The sequence below is a fragment of the Muntiacus reevesi genome, chromosome 7 (genome assembly GCF_963930625.1).
Source record: "Muntiacus reevesi chromosome 7, mMunRee1.1, whole genome shotgun sequence".
Classification (NCBI taxonomy): domain Eukaryota; kingdom Metazoa; phylum Chordata; class Mammalia; order Artiodactyla; family Cervidae; genus Muntiacus; species Muntiacus reevesi.
Window position 1 is genome coordinate 12,523,419 of NC_089255.1, and position 15,833 is coordinate 12,539,251.

The window sequence follows — 15,833 nt, forward strand, 5'->3', positions numbered from 1 at the left end:
ACGCTCCCACCCCATGGAAATCATCAGCATTTTCTAATGTAATTTAAACCATCTGTCTCAGACTTTCAAAACTAACTTTCTATTTTATGTACAAAGAAAACACATAAATAGAAACCAGTATTTTTCCATAGTATTTGAAAATAATCACCTTAACCTCTTTTTAAATTCTATTATGATATAAACTTCATAAAATCTCCCATTTGGTTTCTAAAAACTTGCTTTAATGCTCATTCTAAAAAATTTTCTTGTAGATAAAAACTATCCTTTAACAAGCAAGGCAAATTAATTGGAGACCTTTCTTCAGATTAAATTACTTCCTTTAATTAAATTATACACTTACATTTTGCCAGTTGCTGATGCAAATTATTCAGTGTGTTCATCAGATTTTTACATGGTTTCTTTGGCAGTATCTTCCAGGCTACATTTTTCTTGTCACCAGTTCTGAGATTAAATGATAACAATAATATATTTGTCAGATTAACATGGGAAGAGGTGGGGCAGGTATATACCTGTTATTCATAAAAAGGGGAAAAGAGAAAACACACTGAATAAAAATAAAGCATATAGAATATTCTTATTAACAGGAGAAAAATACCACAGGTGTAAAATGGACTGCTTAATGTTGTAAAATTAATTTATTTGAGGGTAGAACTCTGTATTAAATATAGCTCAAAAACGTATACTTATGTTGATACTGAGTCAATTTCACTTGCACTGGAAGCATGCAAATTACTCCAAAATTTAATGTGGTGGTCATCAGATCCCCCAAAGGAGGAAATGGCAACCTACTCCAGTATTCTTGCCTGGAAAATCCCATGGACAGAGGAGACTAGTGGGCTACAGTCCATAGGGCCACCAAGAGTCGGACATGACTGAACGTACACACATGCACACATAACCCTTAAGCTCATTTAGAGTCTTTAGACACTTAAATATTAGGGAAATCCTACTATTAGAGGAGTTTTTTTTTTTTTTTTTTTCTTACAGACTCTAAGACAAAGCACTCTAGAATACATTCAGTGAACTTATGATCCATAAACCTTATCAAAATATTTTGATATATTCAATATTTAGTTTCTTAGTTCTCTAAAAAATAAGTAAAATTTAGTTTCTTTCAGAAAAGAAATAATCTATAATGTTAGATTATATGAAAGAAGTGTAACATCCCAAAATACTTTCATAACTATGAAAGAAGATATCTGACAGTGACATCTTTGTTTCTATGATGAACTCCAGTAATCTTCTTCATCACAAATATTACCACAGTTGCTCTCTAAACTGTAGATGGAATAGAAAATGAAAAGAGCATGGTGATAGAACATGGTAAAGCTTTTGGACTTAACTATAACTTTGCTGACTCCATTCTCTATTTATCAAAACTTTTTACTATTTCAAAAGCAATAAATACTCATTTTAGGAAACTTGAATAAACGTAGAGAAAAAGGAGAACAAAAGTAAATCACTTATGTTCTAACCACCAAACTCAACAACATGGTGCAGGTGTTAAATGGAACATGCTGAACTTTTTTTTTTAATGTTCCCTAAATTTCCCACAGAACAAAAAGGGCAAATAAAACTCTACAAACTAAACAAAGAAAAAGCGTGTGGATGGGAAAGCTTAAGCTGACAAAGAACTGTCTTGGAATCTACTCTATCTTTCCACAATGAGAAAAAAAATACAGACAGGGCAGGGTCAAACTGCAGATGTCCTGCTGTGAGATTTTATTTCATTTATAGTGTGACCAGGACTATGCAACCCTGTATTAAGGTGAGAACACAGTGTAAAAATACTTGGCATTATTTTCTTGCTGAAAGTTTCAAACACAGCACTCCCACTGTGCCTGAGCATTCACTGTGTGTCCCTTGCTAGATTATTAGCAATTTAAGAGAAAGGAGTGTATTTGGTTTGTCTTTTTATTCCCGGTGCCTAGCAAAAAAAAAGTGTGTGTGTGGGGGGGGGGCGGGCGGGGGGGAGGACACTTGAGATGTCTGTAGCATAAACAAACAATGAACAATATTTCGGTATCATTTCATTACATCGAATTACTATAATTTACTCACATGATTTTCCTCCTTTTGCCCTTGAGAGCATCACTCTAAAACTTAGTTGAGGAGAAGCACTTTATCTAGTACCTAAGTTTGAATCTATGACAACTTTTTGCATTTTTATTCATGGTGAGTTCCATTTATAAGATTACTAGTACAGAATCAGTTAGCCAATAATTCGTGGCAGAAGTACTAGTTATGGAGTCAAACCATGATGTTTTCAAAATCAGTTCTGAGAGGATAAGTTATGTGCCTTTTGATAAATTACTTATAAATCTAAGTTTTGGTTTTCTTATCTGTCTGGCAGAGTGCTTAGTAAAAACTACCTCACAAAATACAGAGAATAATAAGATATACCTTAGGCTATGCATACAGTTTTATGCCTAGTACATTATCAGATATTAACTTCCCTTTGGAAACTTCTTGATATTCATAACATGTTCTTTATGTATTTATGAGTCAGAGAAGGGGAAAGGAAACAACAAATTTCATATTCAGAATTTTTCTTTCAAATTTCAGGTTGAGGTTCCAGAAATTCAGGAGGAAGGAAAGTGGAAAGTGATCAGTTCACTGGTTTAGTCCTACCATAGGTTTGGAAGGGTGATAAAACCAAGAAGAAAGACCACTGATGAGTGCAAACAACTCATGTTTTTTTGATTTTTTTAACTCTATTAGTGATCAAAACAGAAAGTTAAAATAAGAAAAAAATTATTTTAATAAAGTATAAAAAGAAGGAAAATGTAATTTATTACTATAATAAATACAGTGTACATTTATTTACCACACGGCATTTCAATTTTTAAAAACATTATGTCATGTAACATTTGGCAATTGGCCAAAAAAAAAGAGATGCTACTTTAATATTTGAAGAATTAAACTGTAAAAGGGCTTTGGGGCTTTACTAACAGGGTAACTCGCAGTTATTTTAAGTATATCTTGTGGATGCAATGTGGTATTGCATCAATTTCCTCTTCCCTGAAGAACTTAAATATGATTAAACTGAAAATAAAGGACACAAGAGAAAATACTGAATTAAAGAAAAGCTATATAGTTACAGTAGGTACAACTTAAATATTATTTCAATAAACAGAGAAAATTATAGAATCCTTATATTCCTTACATAAATTTCTAAGGCATAAGATTATAATATCTCTTAACTATTTAAATATCTGAGGATTGAAACCTTCTCCAGTACACTAAATCCATCTCATCAAAGTATAGTAAGAACTGATTCAAAGATGGTAAAAACCCCAAATATTAAAAAAAATATAGCTCAACAGAATTCTAGTTATAATCACAAAATATACAAAAAAAAAAAAGCTACAAAGTTGCAAATTACAGAATGTAGAATCACTGAAACAAACTTACTGAGAAATGGTGTTGGTATCTAGGTCAACACAACTGACATCTGGTGGAGGGTCATAGAGATCAAAGTATCTTGAATCAATTCCTACTATGAATGGACATGGTGCACTCAAGACATCTGCTAAAGCCAGTGGGCAGAGAGGAACATAGGGGCATGGCCAGTGGAAAGGGAAAATCATCTTGGATAAAAGATAAGAGAATATTTAGCTGTTTTAACATTGAAGCATAATTCATTGGCAACATAGAAAATTGTCTTTTAAATATTTATACCTAAAGTAGTTTAATACTTGTTAAATAATTACAATTAGTGTTAATGGTCAGAAGATTAAAATTCATTACACTCTGAATTTTAGTTAAGCATTGAAATAACTTTAAATTATATGAATAATTAGGTTTAAAATGAAACTCATCGCCAAGAAGAAACTGTGATACTCACAGATACTAATGCTTCTGTCACACTGGTAAGCACAGAAGGCCGTAAGGAATGAATGAGAATCTTATGTTCTGTTACTGCAAACACCAGGAGTGTCACAGCATTTTCAGGGCCTAAATTCTGGAGCAGTGTTGAAAACTTGCCACCACTGTAAATCCAAACAAAGATATATAATTTAAAAAATAGAGATCCAAACATCTCATTATACAAAATAATTTTTTAAAGTTTATGAGTAGGGTAGAGTTACAGTTCACATTATATATTCAACTTTAAACATGACTGTTGCTCTTTTGTAGGGAAAACGCTGCATCAGAAACACACTATGAAAATAATGAAGTTTTATGAGGTTTTGAAGTCATCCACATCTTCTGCCTTGTATTAAATATGGAAAATGCAAATTATCCACTTCCTTTTTTATATAAAATGATCTGCCATGTAGATAATGTTCAAATAAAGAATTCAGTGTATATACAGAAGGTTGTTATATGATTCCACTTATACAAGTGTCCAGGACAGGCACATCTGTAGAGAAAGAAGTAGGTAAGCAGCTGTCTAGGGCTGGGGAGGGTGTCTGTGTGTTTGTATATGTAGGGATGGTAGAGGTAAGGGAGGGTAACTGCCAAAAGATACAGATAAGCAGTTGCTTAGGGCTGGGGAGGGTGTCTGTGTGTTTGTATATGTAGGGATGGTAGAGGTAAGGGAGGGTAACTGCTAAAAGATACAGGTGTATTTTTGAGCTATGAAAATGTTCTGAAATTGATTATAGTCATAGTTGCAGAACACTGTGAGTATATTCATTGAATTGTATAATTTAACTAGGTGAACTGTATGGTATGTGAGTTATATACCAATAAAGTCATTATCAAAAAAAAGTCTCTTGGTAGTCTCAGTATTTCTAGTTTATTCTCAGTTCAAACAAAGGTTAAGAAAACACTGGTCACTCTGGGCCAAGACCTGGTGATGAAATAATCTGCAATTCTTACAAAATTAATGTCAAAGATGGCAGCTGTTCTCCCTTAGGTACGTGCCACCAAATAACTTAATTATATTGTAACTACTTCCCGGCTAGAAAAACTACATGGCTAATTAAATATCAAGAAATGATACTTTAGAAAAAACATATTTCATAATCTCTGAACTTTAATACATTATTCTATTCCATGGGCTAGTATTTATAAGTAACTTTTTATTTGGGGGTTAATTTTAAAATGACTATTTTTCAGAGGATATTTAAAGCTAAAAAATAATCATTTTCATAAACTATAGACATATGTACTCATTTATGCATTAACAGTTGCACACATTTGATCATAGTTAAGTGGATATACAAAATATCAAACATTACTATAAAAGTTTTTCTTTGTTCTTCAAGAACTTTAACCTAAATTTTAAGTAAAAGAAATTTAAATAAGAAACAATTAGGTGAGAAATATTTCCATCAACATTTACAATTCTTCCTAGGAAAGACAGAAAATACTTGAATGCTATTTTAGCTTACACTAAACATTTAGAGAAACACAATGAAGATTTACTTGCCTCAGTGGAAGAGGTGAAGAAACAGGCTGACTGAGGATCAGATTATCATGTGGTGATAACTGAAAACAGATATGAAATAAAGTATTTCAAATATAAAGAATAACTTTAAAACGCCACCTTCCAGTAAAAAAATTTCACACACATACATATAGATGATGCCCATAAAGTTTCAAAATTCCCATTCACCAGTTATAGGAATAGTCTAAATCACTTACTAAGACCCTAAAAAATATGTCCTGATGACTGACCTAAGTACTAATTCTTCTTACTCTAAACCATATTCTTTTCTTCTATTCCTCAACATATCCCTGATGCCATTTTAACAAACCTGTATTGAAAGAATAAACTATTCATTTAATATCATAAAACCAGGGTTAGCTAATCTATGGCCTCAGGGCAAATCCACAGATCACCTGCTTTTATAAATAAAGTCTTATCAAAACAGCCATACACATTTGTTTACATGTTACGTAGAGCTGCTTTTGTGCAATGAAAGCAGAGCTGAGCAGTTTTCAGAGAGACAATACAGCTTGTAAAGTTTGAAATATTTACTGTTTGGTCCTCAATAGAAAAAACTTGCCAACTTCAGCTATAAATCTTTTATGTGTATGCAACTTGAGTGTGCTGTATTCTGACACTAAATATCAAGAAGTAACTTGAGATGATATGTAGATGTGCAGACTATTTACAACACTTATCAAAATGATATTTTTCTAGACACTTTATCTGTATCAATATATTAATGCAATTAATCTATTTTAAATTTTATGCATATTTATACAAATATTAAATGTCTATTTATAAATAATTTCTAATTTTGAATGATACTCCACTAAGGGTTGTGATAAATACAATAAGGCACATACAGTGATAATACATGAAAAAATTTTCTCAAGATCACTTCAAAGATTATGCTTAAAAAAACAACTTACATATCGACAGTATAAACAAAAAAGAAACATAAACAAAAAAGGAAAGATAAAGTCAACTGGGAAAAGAGATGGGGAAAATAATTTATGTTCACTTTAAACTTCCTGTCACAGGATGTGAGCAATTCTTCCTGCAATTAGGAAAACACACAACTTTTTCTTTCATCTATTCTAATACACTTAACTTAGGGAATAAGTGCCAAAGGCAAAACTTTTAAATACCAAGAATAAACTTAGGGAAAGCAGTCCCTTTTTATGTGTTCAAAATGTCTACTGCTGTCTACTTCGTCAAGTCTACAACCCTTTATCTAAGAGGAAACATTAGATGTTGGCTGGGAGGCAGTTAATAAAATCATAAGGGTCCAAACTCCAGCATGAAGCAGCATCTGGTTCTCTTTTGATTCCATCTGATGTTTGTTTCCTCTTATAAAACTGTTATACTTAGGTTACATTTTGACAGAGTCCATAATCATTCAATAGAGCACTTACATCAAGGAAATCTTACCTGAACTAGAATCCGTGGTCTCTGAGGAGATGGAAAAGGAACTTTATGCATAAAATGAGAAATATGCCTTAAAAACAAACAAACAAAAACCCAATTGATTCCAAAGAGAATACAATATGCAATAAAGGTCAACATGTCACCACAAGTTCATGTCGAGTCAAGAGCTCTGTGTACTGATAATTTCGAAATCCCTGCTACCACAAAAACAAGTGAACAAACAACCAAAACATTTATATCATTTAAGTTGCTTCTGTATAAACCCACCCAATAAATTTCCATATTAATATTCTCTCATATCCAGTAATAATTGTGTTATTAATGTCTCAAAAGCCATTTTAAGTTCTACCTTATATGGACATTACCAAAGAAGCTAATTCTTGCACTGCAAAACACTTATTTTTAGTCAATTGCTCATATTTTAAAAATGAAGCAACCTTGAGTATTTCAGAAAAATGAAGGAGTTTAACTATTTCTAAAATAAGAACAGTATACTTTCGATTAACAAGTTAAAAATTCTATTGCTGATTTTTTTGGCTTTTTCCCCAGAGGAAGACAGATAAAGAGATAGATTGATGGGTTTTGTTTTGAAAAACAAACCATGGAAAAGGAAAAAGGAAACAATAGTAAACAATCCATTTTAAAGAAAGAGTTATTTTATTAAACAATAGTAAACAATCCATTTTAAAGAAAGAGTTATTTTATTTCTATATTACTTTTAAACTATTTCCAAATCACCTTGGTTGCAGAACTGAGATAATTTCATCTGGATAGAAAACATCAGAAGAGCATGGAATCTAAAATATCTAAAGTGAAAGTGAAGATGTTAGCTGCTCGGTCGTGCTCAACCCTTTGTGACCCCATGGACTGTAGCCCTCCAGGCTTCCCTGTCCATGGGATTTCTCAGGCAGGAATACTGGAGTGGGTTGCCATTTCCTTCTCCAGGGGATCTTCCCAACCCAGGGATCGAACTCAGGTTTCCCGAGCCACCAGGGAAGCCCAAAATATCTACGTTCAGTTCAGTTGCTCAGTAGTGTCCCACTCTTTGAGACTCCATGGACGGCAGCACACCAGGCCTCCGAATATCTAAAATGATATCTATGATATCTAAAAATAGTAAGGAATATAATAAGCCCAGATTATATGTAAAATAAGAATCACAAAACCTATTAAAAAAAAAATTCCAGTTAGGATCTCCAAACTTCACAAGATACTAAAAAATGAAACATTTATGTCATTTGTTAGAAATAAAATTATCTAAAATAACAAAACTGTAAATATAATTGGAGCTTTCCAGATGGCTCAGTGGTAAAGAATCCACCTGCCAATGCAAGTGATGTGGGTCGGGAAGATGACCTGGAGGAAGAAATGGCAACCCTGCTCCAGTATTCTTGCCTGGAAAATCCCATGGACAGAGTAGCCTAGCAGGTCACATTCCAAGGGGTTGCTGAGAGTCAGACATACTAAGCAACTGAATACAAACACACACATAGTTATAGTAAGAGAAATATTACCTAATTGAATCAACCAAATCTTTTTTTCTCTTGAAAAATTTAGTTTCCAAATAAAATCCGTTCAATTACCAGTACAAATATACCATACATAGTGGAAAGAGCTGCCAAATTTTGACCCGAGAAGGCTGCTAACTTACTTCTCAATTGGAAGGACATGAGGTCCAGAGATGGAATAACGATATAGAAAAGTCAAAAACTTCCTGAATGCATCAAAAAAAGGCCAGTGAGAGAGAAGACAGATGCATTTATTAGTGTGAATTGTCTTGGAACTATCAGACTTCTCATTTGCTGATGATGCTAAACCCAAAAGAAATCTCTGTTTTTCTGTGAGATCCTCAGAGTATGGTTCATAAAACTGAATAGCAGCACCATAGACCTGGAAAACATAATACATTTGATAAATATGCCTTATATCATTTACTCAAATCACATCATTAGTTAAATATTTAATGGATGAGCTATTATGAGTCATTATATGCCTATGAGCCAGGCAAGGTGCCAGGTACCAGAAACAATGGTGAAGAGACATTGCTCTTGCTTTCTTAAAGTACATTAAATTTTAACATTGATGATGACAGCAGCAAAACTACACAGTGCAACTCTCAGGTTCCCTTATTTATTATTGGAAAACAGTATGTTTAATTAAATTTGCTTTATAAAGAGTGAAAACAATTGTGTTGATATTCTCTATAAGAAAATGGCTGAAAACAATGGGTTGGCCAGAAAGTTCATTTGGGTTTTTCTGTAAGATGCTATTGAAAAATCCAAACAGACTTTTTGGCCCACCTAATAATTATTTATTAGAGAGCAGGACAGAATTTTAGATAAGGAAATACAAATTTCAACTTCAGACAAGTTACTGAATTCTCTAGACCTCAGTTTCCCAATATATAAAATGAAGATATTACACTAGAAGATTATCAAAGTCCATTTCAACGATAATAGGCTATGGTTCTAAACAGCACTGCATATTTAATAAAGTCTTAGTATTACTTTAAAACTTTTGTAACACAGAAAATTAAGCAATGCAGGATCATCACTTGATAATGAAAAAATCTTTCGCCATATTGACAAGAAAAGCATTTGGGTATGTAAGACAGAATGAAAATTTTCTTTTTCTATGTCTCCGGATATAGTTATTTTAACAAAGTGAAAGAGGCGCATATAATAGATCTAATTTAATCAGTTATTGTTTCTATTGTTCCTGCATATAAAACTTAAGACTTGAAAATGTACAAGAAAACTGCAGATATCATTTGTTAAACATAGTACCTTTTCAGCTGAGGCTCCAGTTAACACAAACGTAGAAAATACAGGGAGGGGGTATTTGCTATTTGATGGCCAACATTCAATAGTTGCACCCATTGGTAAACAAAACAGGGGAACAGATTCTGGGAGTGAGAATGACTCATAATCTTCTTGAGGGTATCTACAAATTAGACCTATAAAAACAATAATAAATATTAGCTCATCATCTCTTGAATTTAGCAGCTCATAATTTGAATGATGCTAAAATGCTTTGTTATTTTACACATCTGGAAGACTAAAACACTATATATGTTTCACCAAGTAACTCTTGGTTACTTTATGCTTTAATAGGATTCAAGTGGATTTTAATCCTTGAACTAGTCATATTAACTACTTAATATTTATCAAGTTTCATCCACAAAGGCTAGTAAGGCAAACAGGAAAAGACCATTCCCTGGTAGCTCAGACAGTAAAGAACCTGCCTGCAATGCAGGAGACCTGGGTGGGGAAGATTCCCTGAAGAAGGGAATGGCAGCCCACTCCAGTATTCTTGCCTTGGAAAATCTCATGGACCGAGGAGCCTGATGGGCTACAGTCCACGGGGTCACCAAGAGTCAGACATGACTGAGCGGCTAAGCACACACAAAGAAACACACACAAGTACGCACACACTTCCCCCCCAAAACTCAGACTTCCCTGGTCGCTCAGACGGTGAAGCATCTGACTACAATGCAGGAGACCCTGGATCCCTGGGTTGGGAAGATCCTCTGGAGAAGGAAATGACAACCCACTCCAGTACTCTTGCCTGGAAAATCCCATGGACAGAGGAGTATGGTAGGTTACAGTCCATGGGGTCGCAAAGAGTCAGACACAACTGAGTGACTTCACTTTCTTTCACTTTCCTAAAAATTCATTTTGTGTTCATACTACCTTACAGCATATAAACATACTATTTGGGGAGGGAATTTTCAATATGCACATATTCATTTTACTAGTTTTTGATAGCTTTACCTCAGGGTTTTTTTTTGACACATTAATACAGATATTCTATAGGACTATATATATAACTTCCAGCACAAATACAAGAAAAATTATACATAAAAATAGAAATCACATACTTACAATGTCTTTAAAATAGTATCAACTTAAGCCAAGCTTCTGAATTATATGAAATTATATGAAGATTATATGAAAATAGAGTTTCAAGTGGTATATGATTTCATGTTAAATAGACTAGTTGACAAAGCAGTCCAGGTATCTTCTACTTAACAAATCCTCAAGAGCAGACTCTTTTACTGGATTTTGTGGGACTAGAAACAGTAATAGGTTTCCTAAGCTTGAATCCCTAAAGTCAAGTGGAAACCATCATGACACAATGTTAAAAATAAAATGACAAATTGAGAATATGAGTGGTTGGTCTGTCACTAATAGTTGTTTGACTTCAGACAAGTCATGTACTTATAGGTCTCCAGTTTTCTCATCTATAAAGTGAGATGAACCAGATATACTGAGGTCCAAGGCAATTCTAAAATTCTCTAATTATATGCTTCTGGCTGCTGTTATTTCACTCAAACATGTCTGACTCTTTGCAACCCCATGGACCTTAGTCTGCCAGGCTCCTCGGTCCAGGGGATTCTCCAAGCAAGAATACTGGAATGGGTTGCCATGGCCTTCTCCAAATTATATGCTAGCCAACCAGTTGATCTCATGAGGATTTACACTGAACTGTCCATTACTTTCTCAAGTCATGAAATAATGGTATAGCCTTTAAGAAACTACAGAAACAGCAATGAAATGTGGATCCTAGAAAATCACAGGCAGAAGAAGGTAGGAGTCTAGGATACTAACTTTAAAATTTTATTTTTTAAAAGTTGAATCTGCTTTCTTATAAATAACTTGATATTTTGAGGCTTCTGGTAACTGAAAATTTCAACTATGCATTATAAAATTATAAATTATTTATAATATTTCTGATTATTTTGAAATATAATTACATATAAACTACAGACTTGACTAAATTTAATATAAATATTAGGCTTCCCAGGTGGCACCAGGGGTAAAGGATCTGCCTACCAATGTAGGAAACACAAGAGCTTCAGGTTAGATCCCTGGGTCAGGAAGATCTCCTAGAGAGAGAAATTGCAACCCACTCCAGTGTTCTCTCCTGAAAAATCCCATGAACAGAGAAGCCTAACAGACTATAGTCCATGGAGTTGCAAAAGAGTCAAGACATGACTGAACGTGCACACAGTATGGTAGCAGTATAAATATTAAGGAAACTAATTCAAAAGAAACATAAATATTTTCCTCATATTCTCTGATTTAAGACTTTAAGAGAATGATATCTACTTATTATTTACTTAAACCTATTATCTTAAAAAAACCTAGCCTTCTTTTAAAATTAATATTCCTCTAAGCATCCAATAAAGTATGGATAAAGACAAAACAATCAAAAGACATATGTTATAGTCTCAGTCCTGACATTAACACATTTTAAGGCAGAGGTTTTTTTTCTTTAATCTTATTGGTCCCATAATACATTATATATTAAGTATCCCATGAAAAATTATACTTACCAGCTTTGTAAGATATAGTGTTAGTCTTTGCCACTGATTTTTTATAACATAAGTACACTGATGATCCCCACTGAATTTGAAAAAAAAAAAAAAAAGAAACATCATTCAACTTTAAAAGGCAGTAACTTAATAAAATAGAATCTCTTTGATTTCTGCAGTATGTAATGACAGATTTCTTTTTATTTTCAGTTGGTTATTTTGCTGGCATTTTATTGGAGTTATTGCCCAATTTTCTTTCAGAAATAAAAGTTAAAGTATTTTTTCCTTGCAACAGAAATTACATGAGGAAAACAACTATTTAAAACAAAACCAAGCCACAACAATTTAGATTTTATTCTAAGTTCAAACTTTGGACAGAAATGATAAACAAGTAATATCCACTCATGTGGATGTAGACGTTCCTTTTGATTCCACAACACCTTTCAGATATTGCCAGACTTTTCACAGTTCTTTATACCAAACTCAAGAGTTGTACTTTGCCATATCCATTTCCCTATTTCCTATTCTGTCATGAATCTATTCCAAACCAGGTTTTAATCTTACCATTTTTTAAAAGAACACTTTAAAAACTTTAATAATACCAATTCTAATAGTCAATTCTTAGTCTTCATCTTTTTCAGTCTCTCAGCAGGTTTTGATATCACTAATGACCCCCTTCCTGAAACATTTTTCTTTCTTGGCTTTTGAAGCATCACACTCTCCTGGTCCCTCACCACCACATCTCTGGCCAGTCCTCAATCTCCCTTGTAGAGCCTCTCTTTTCCTGATCATTAAATGTGGTCTCTTCTTTACTTTCTCTAAAGGATCTCATCTGTTTGGTACCACGCTTTTAAATAACAGCTACTTCCAAGACAGTCTCAAATTCCTAGTCCCCAAAGGCGATGGAGAAGACTGTGGGTAAAGCCAATCTGAGAGTAAAGGAGTTTTAGACACAGTCAGTTTTGAAACATCTATTAGACATCCAAGTGTAGAGTCAAATGGAGGTAAGGTGAGAAGTCTGAAATGGATGTGTAACTTAGAAGATGCCACCACTTGACAAGAGATGATTACATGCATTCACAAAGCATACTTCCTTTAGGTTTCAACTAAACGTCACTTTATTAGACAGCCCTCCTTTCATCACTTTATATGCAATACCAAGTCTCCTTCTACCTTCCTTGGTCCTCCTTATTGCCCCTGTCTTGTTGTTGCTGTTGTTGTTTTTCTCCATACATAGCACTTACCACCATTTGGCTTATAGTATATTTTGTTATTTATTATCTGCCTCCCACCACTAGAACATAATAAGCTCTATGACGGTAGAAGCTTTGTTTTGCTCACTGCTGTATCTGGAGCACCCACAACAGTAACTATTATATAAAAATACTTAATAAATACTTGTTAAAGGAATGAATGTGAGGTGATGTGTCTGTGCATACATGATGGAGAGTGCTTGCATGGACCAGTACATGAGGACAGATACTTAGCACTGAGGACAAATATATATAAAGGAAATACACTTACTTTAAGAAATATTTTAAAAATATTAAGAGACTACCATGAAAACACCCATTTACTAACCACCCAGCTTTAACAAATGTTAACAATAACCATATTTGCTTCCAATATTTTAATATATAAACAAAAAAATTACAATTTAACTAAAGCCTCATTTTGCATTCCTTTCTGCCCTCTGAGTTAACTATTGGCCTGAAGCTAGTGCATTTCATTCACTTGTATTTTTAAAATTTCTACTATGTAAATATATACATCTTTAAGTATATATCATTATTTTGTATGCTTTGTAACTTTACATAAATGGTGAAGTGCTGAATACATGCCTTTATGGCTTGCTTTCTCACTTATCAAAATGTTTTTGAGTATTAGTAAAACTGATACAGATCTACTTTCTTCATCTCAACTGGTATATAGTATTCCATTAATGAAACACTTTACTTTATCTATTCCCTTACTGAGGAACATTTAGGTTGCTTCCTCTCCAGGGTGCTGTTATGAACAATGTTGCAGTAAGTTAGCTCCTCATCCAGAAATTTCCCACTTTTTAAACTTTTTTAATATGTCCCCAAACAGATTAGTATGTTAAATCATACTTATTTGGACATTAAGTTATGCTTGTTACTCTGTTAGATTTTGTTTCTAATAGACAGTTTAATATTTTCACATCAAAAGAATTGATGTATAAATTCAAGTGGATATTATAGTATCAGCAGATTGGGCCTTTAGTTTATTTGGTGGTAAAAATTTTATAAAAGGTCCTGTATAGCAAAGTCCCAACTCTAGTCCCCAATCAGTCAAATTTGTAAAGATAACAAAAAGCCTTCAGTAACCTTTGTGATGATAAAAAGGGAACTATATATGACCATGTGGATGTGGTGGAAACCAAAAGGAATATCCTAAAAGACAAGGACTTAGAGATAAAGTAAAAGTTATAAGGCCCTGGAAGAAAAGAGCCACGGATATCAAAACTAAATACGAGAAGGTTTTCTAATTTTTTTCTTACAAAAATGTTCAGCAAAAAAGAAAGTAGGAAGGGGTATTGTTCTTAAAATACTTTAAATGCTTAACCCATAAAATATCCATACTGTGGTTTGCCATGGCAAAAACATTTCTTCTGGAATTACGTACATGATTTAACTATTTGCTTGGTTAATAACTCTGCTTTTCTAAGTAAACTTGCTAAATCAAGTACTGACATTCTTGAAAGGCTGTAAAACAAGAACCATTTGTACAGAGTATTAAAAAAAATACTCTCATTGAATCAAAAACTGAGGAAAAAGTCCAAAATTAGTCCAAACATTTGCTGTGTGCATCAAAGCACCTGGTCTAAATATCCTTAACTACACATTTTCACAGTTTTGGATCACATGACATTCTTAAGTTCTCTTCCAGCTCTAAAATATTATTATTCTATTCTAAACAATCAAAGTCCAAATCACTTAGGGCTTATGGTCCAAAGCTTAAAAACTAGTCATTCTTGAAAACTTTTCTCATAAACTTTTAATGGGAGGTAGAGAAGTAGGAGAAATATATTTTGAGACCAAAGTTGTAATCCTGGTAGAAAAATCATGTAGGAATTTGAAGAAAGATTCAATATGCATTTCCTCATGTCCATTAGATTTGTTTCATTCTTTTTTTTTTTCAGCTTTTTGTTTTTTAGGTTTACTTTCTCCTGGTTTCAAAAACTAGAAGGTGCTTTCATTCAAGCTACCTAATCTGCCCAAATCAAGAATAATCTATAATATAACTATACTCCTCAGCATTATCAACACATCAATAATTTATTCCTAACCATTTCCTAATTATACACACATTCAACAGATATGAAAAGAAGTTTCCTGCATTGCAAGTCTATTTTAGCATTTCTGAAAGAGTTAGAAGTCATTGTATGTCTACTCTGAAGATCTAAATTTACTTTTACTACCTTGTAGACAATAGAAACAGAGATTGTTAATAGATATAAACCACAACCCATTGCTTAAAAAAGACACCGACCACTAAGATCAGGACAGTTTCTCTACATTCAGGACTGATAACTAGAGTTAAGAGTAAGGAAATAAACATTTAAGAGGTTTTTATTCCTATAATGTTTCTTAAGGGAACTAAGAGGAGCTTAAACATTGGGCAAAAACAAAAGTTCTTCCTTACTGTATGTTAATTACATCTCAATAAAACTGAACAAAAAGA

The 15,833-nt window shown here is 33.2% G+C and overlaps 1 protein-coding gene across 5 annotated transcripts in view; it reads right to left on the reverse strand.

The window, feature by feature from the left end:
* The window catches only part of DENND4A (DENN domain containing 4A), a 114,366-nt gene that overhangs the window by 51,539 nt on the left and 46,994 nt on the right, over positions 1-15,833 (reverse strand). For all 5 annotated transcript variants that reach the window (XM_065941601.1, XM_065941600.1, XM_065941602.1 and 2 more), the window contains 8 exons: positions 12,150-12,219; positions 9,598-9,767; positions 8,463-8,701; positions 6,815-6,881; positions 5,381-5,439; positions 3,848-3,992; positions 3,415-3,590; positions 341-441 (listed from right to left, as the gene is read on the reverse strand). In XM_065941601.1, the coding sequence (XP_065797673.1) occupies positions 341-441; positions 3,415-3,590; positions 3,848-3,992; positions 5,381-5,439; positions 6,815-6,881; positions 8,463-8,701; positions 9,598-9,767; positions 12,150-12,219 (1,027 nt within the window). The remainder of the gene's footprint in view (positions 1-340; positions 442-3,414; positions 3,591-3,847; positions 3,993-5,380; positions 5,440-6,814; positions 6,882-8,462; positions 8,702-9,597; positions 9,768-12,149; positions 12,220-15,833) is intronic.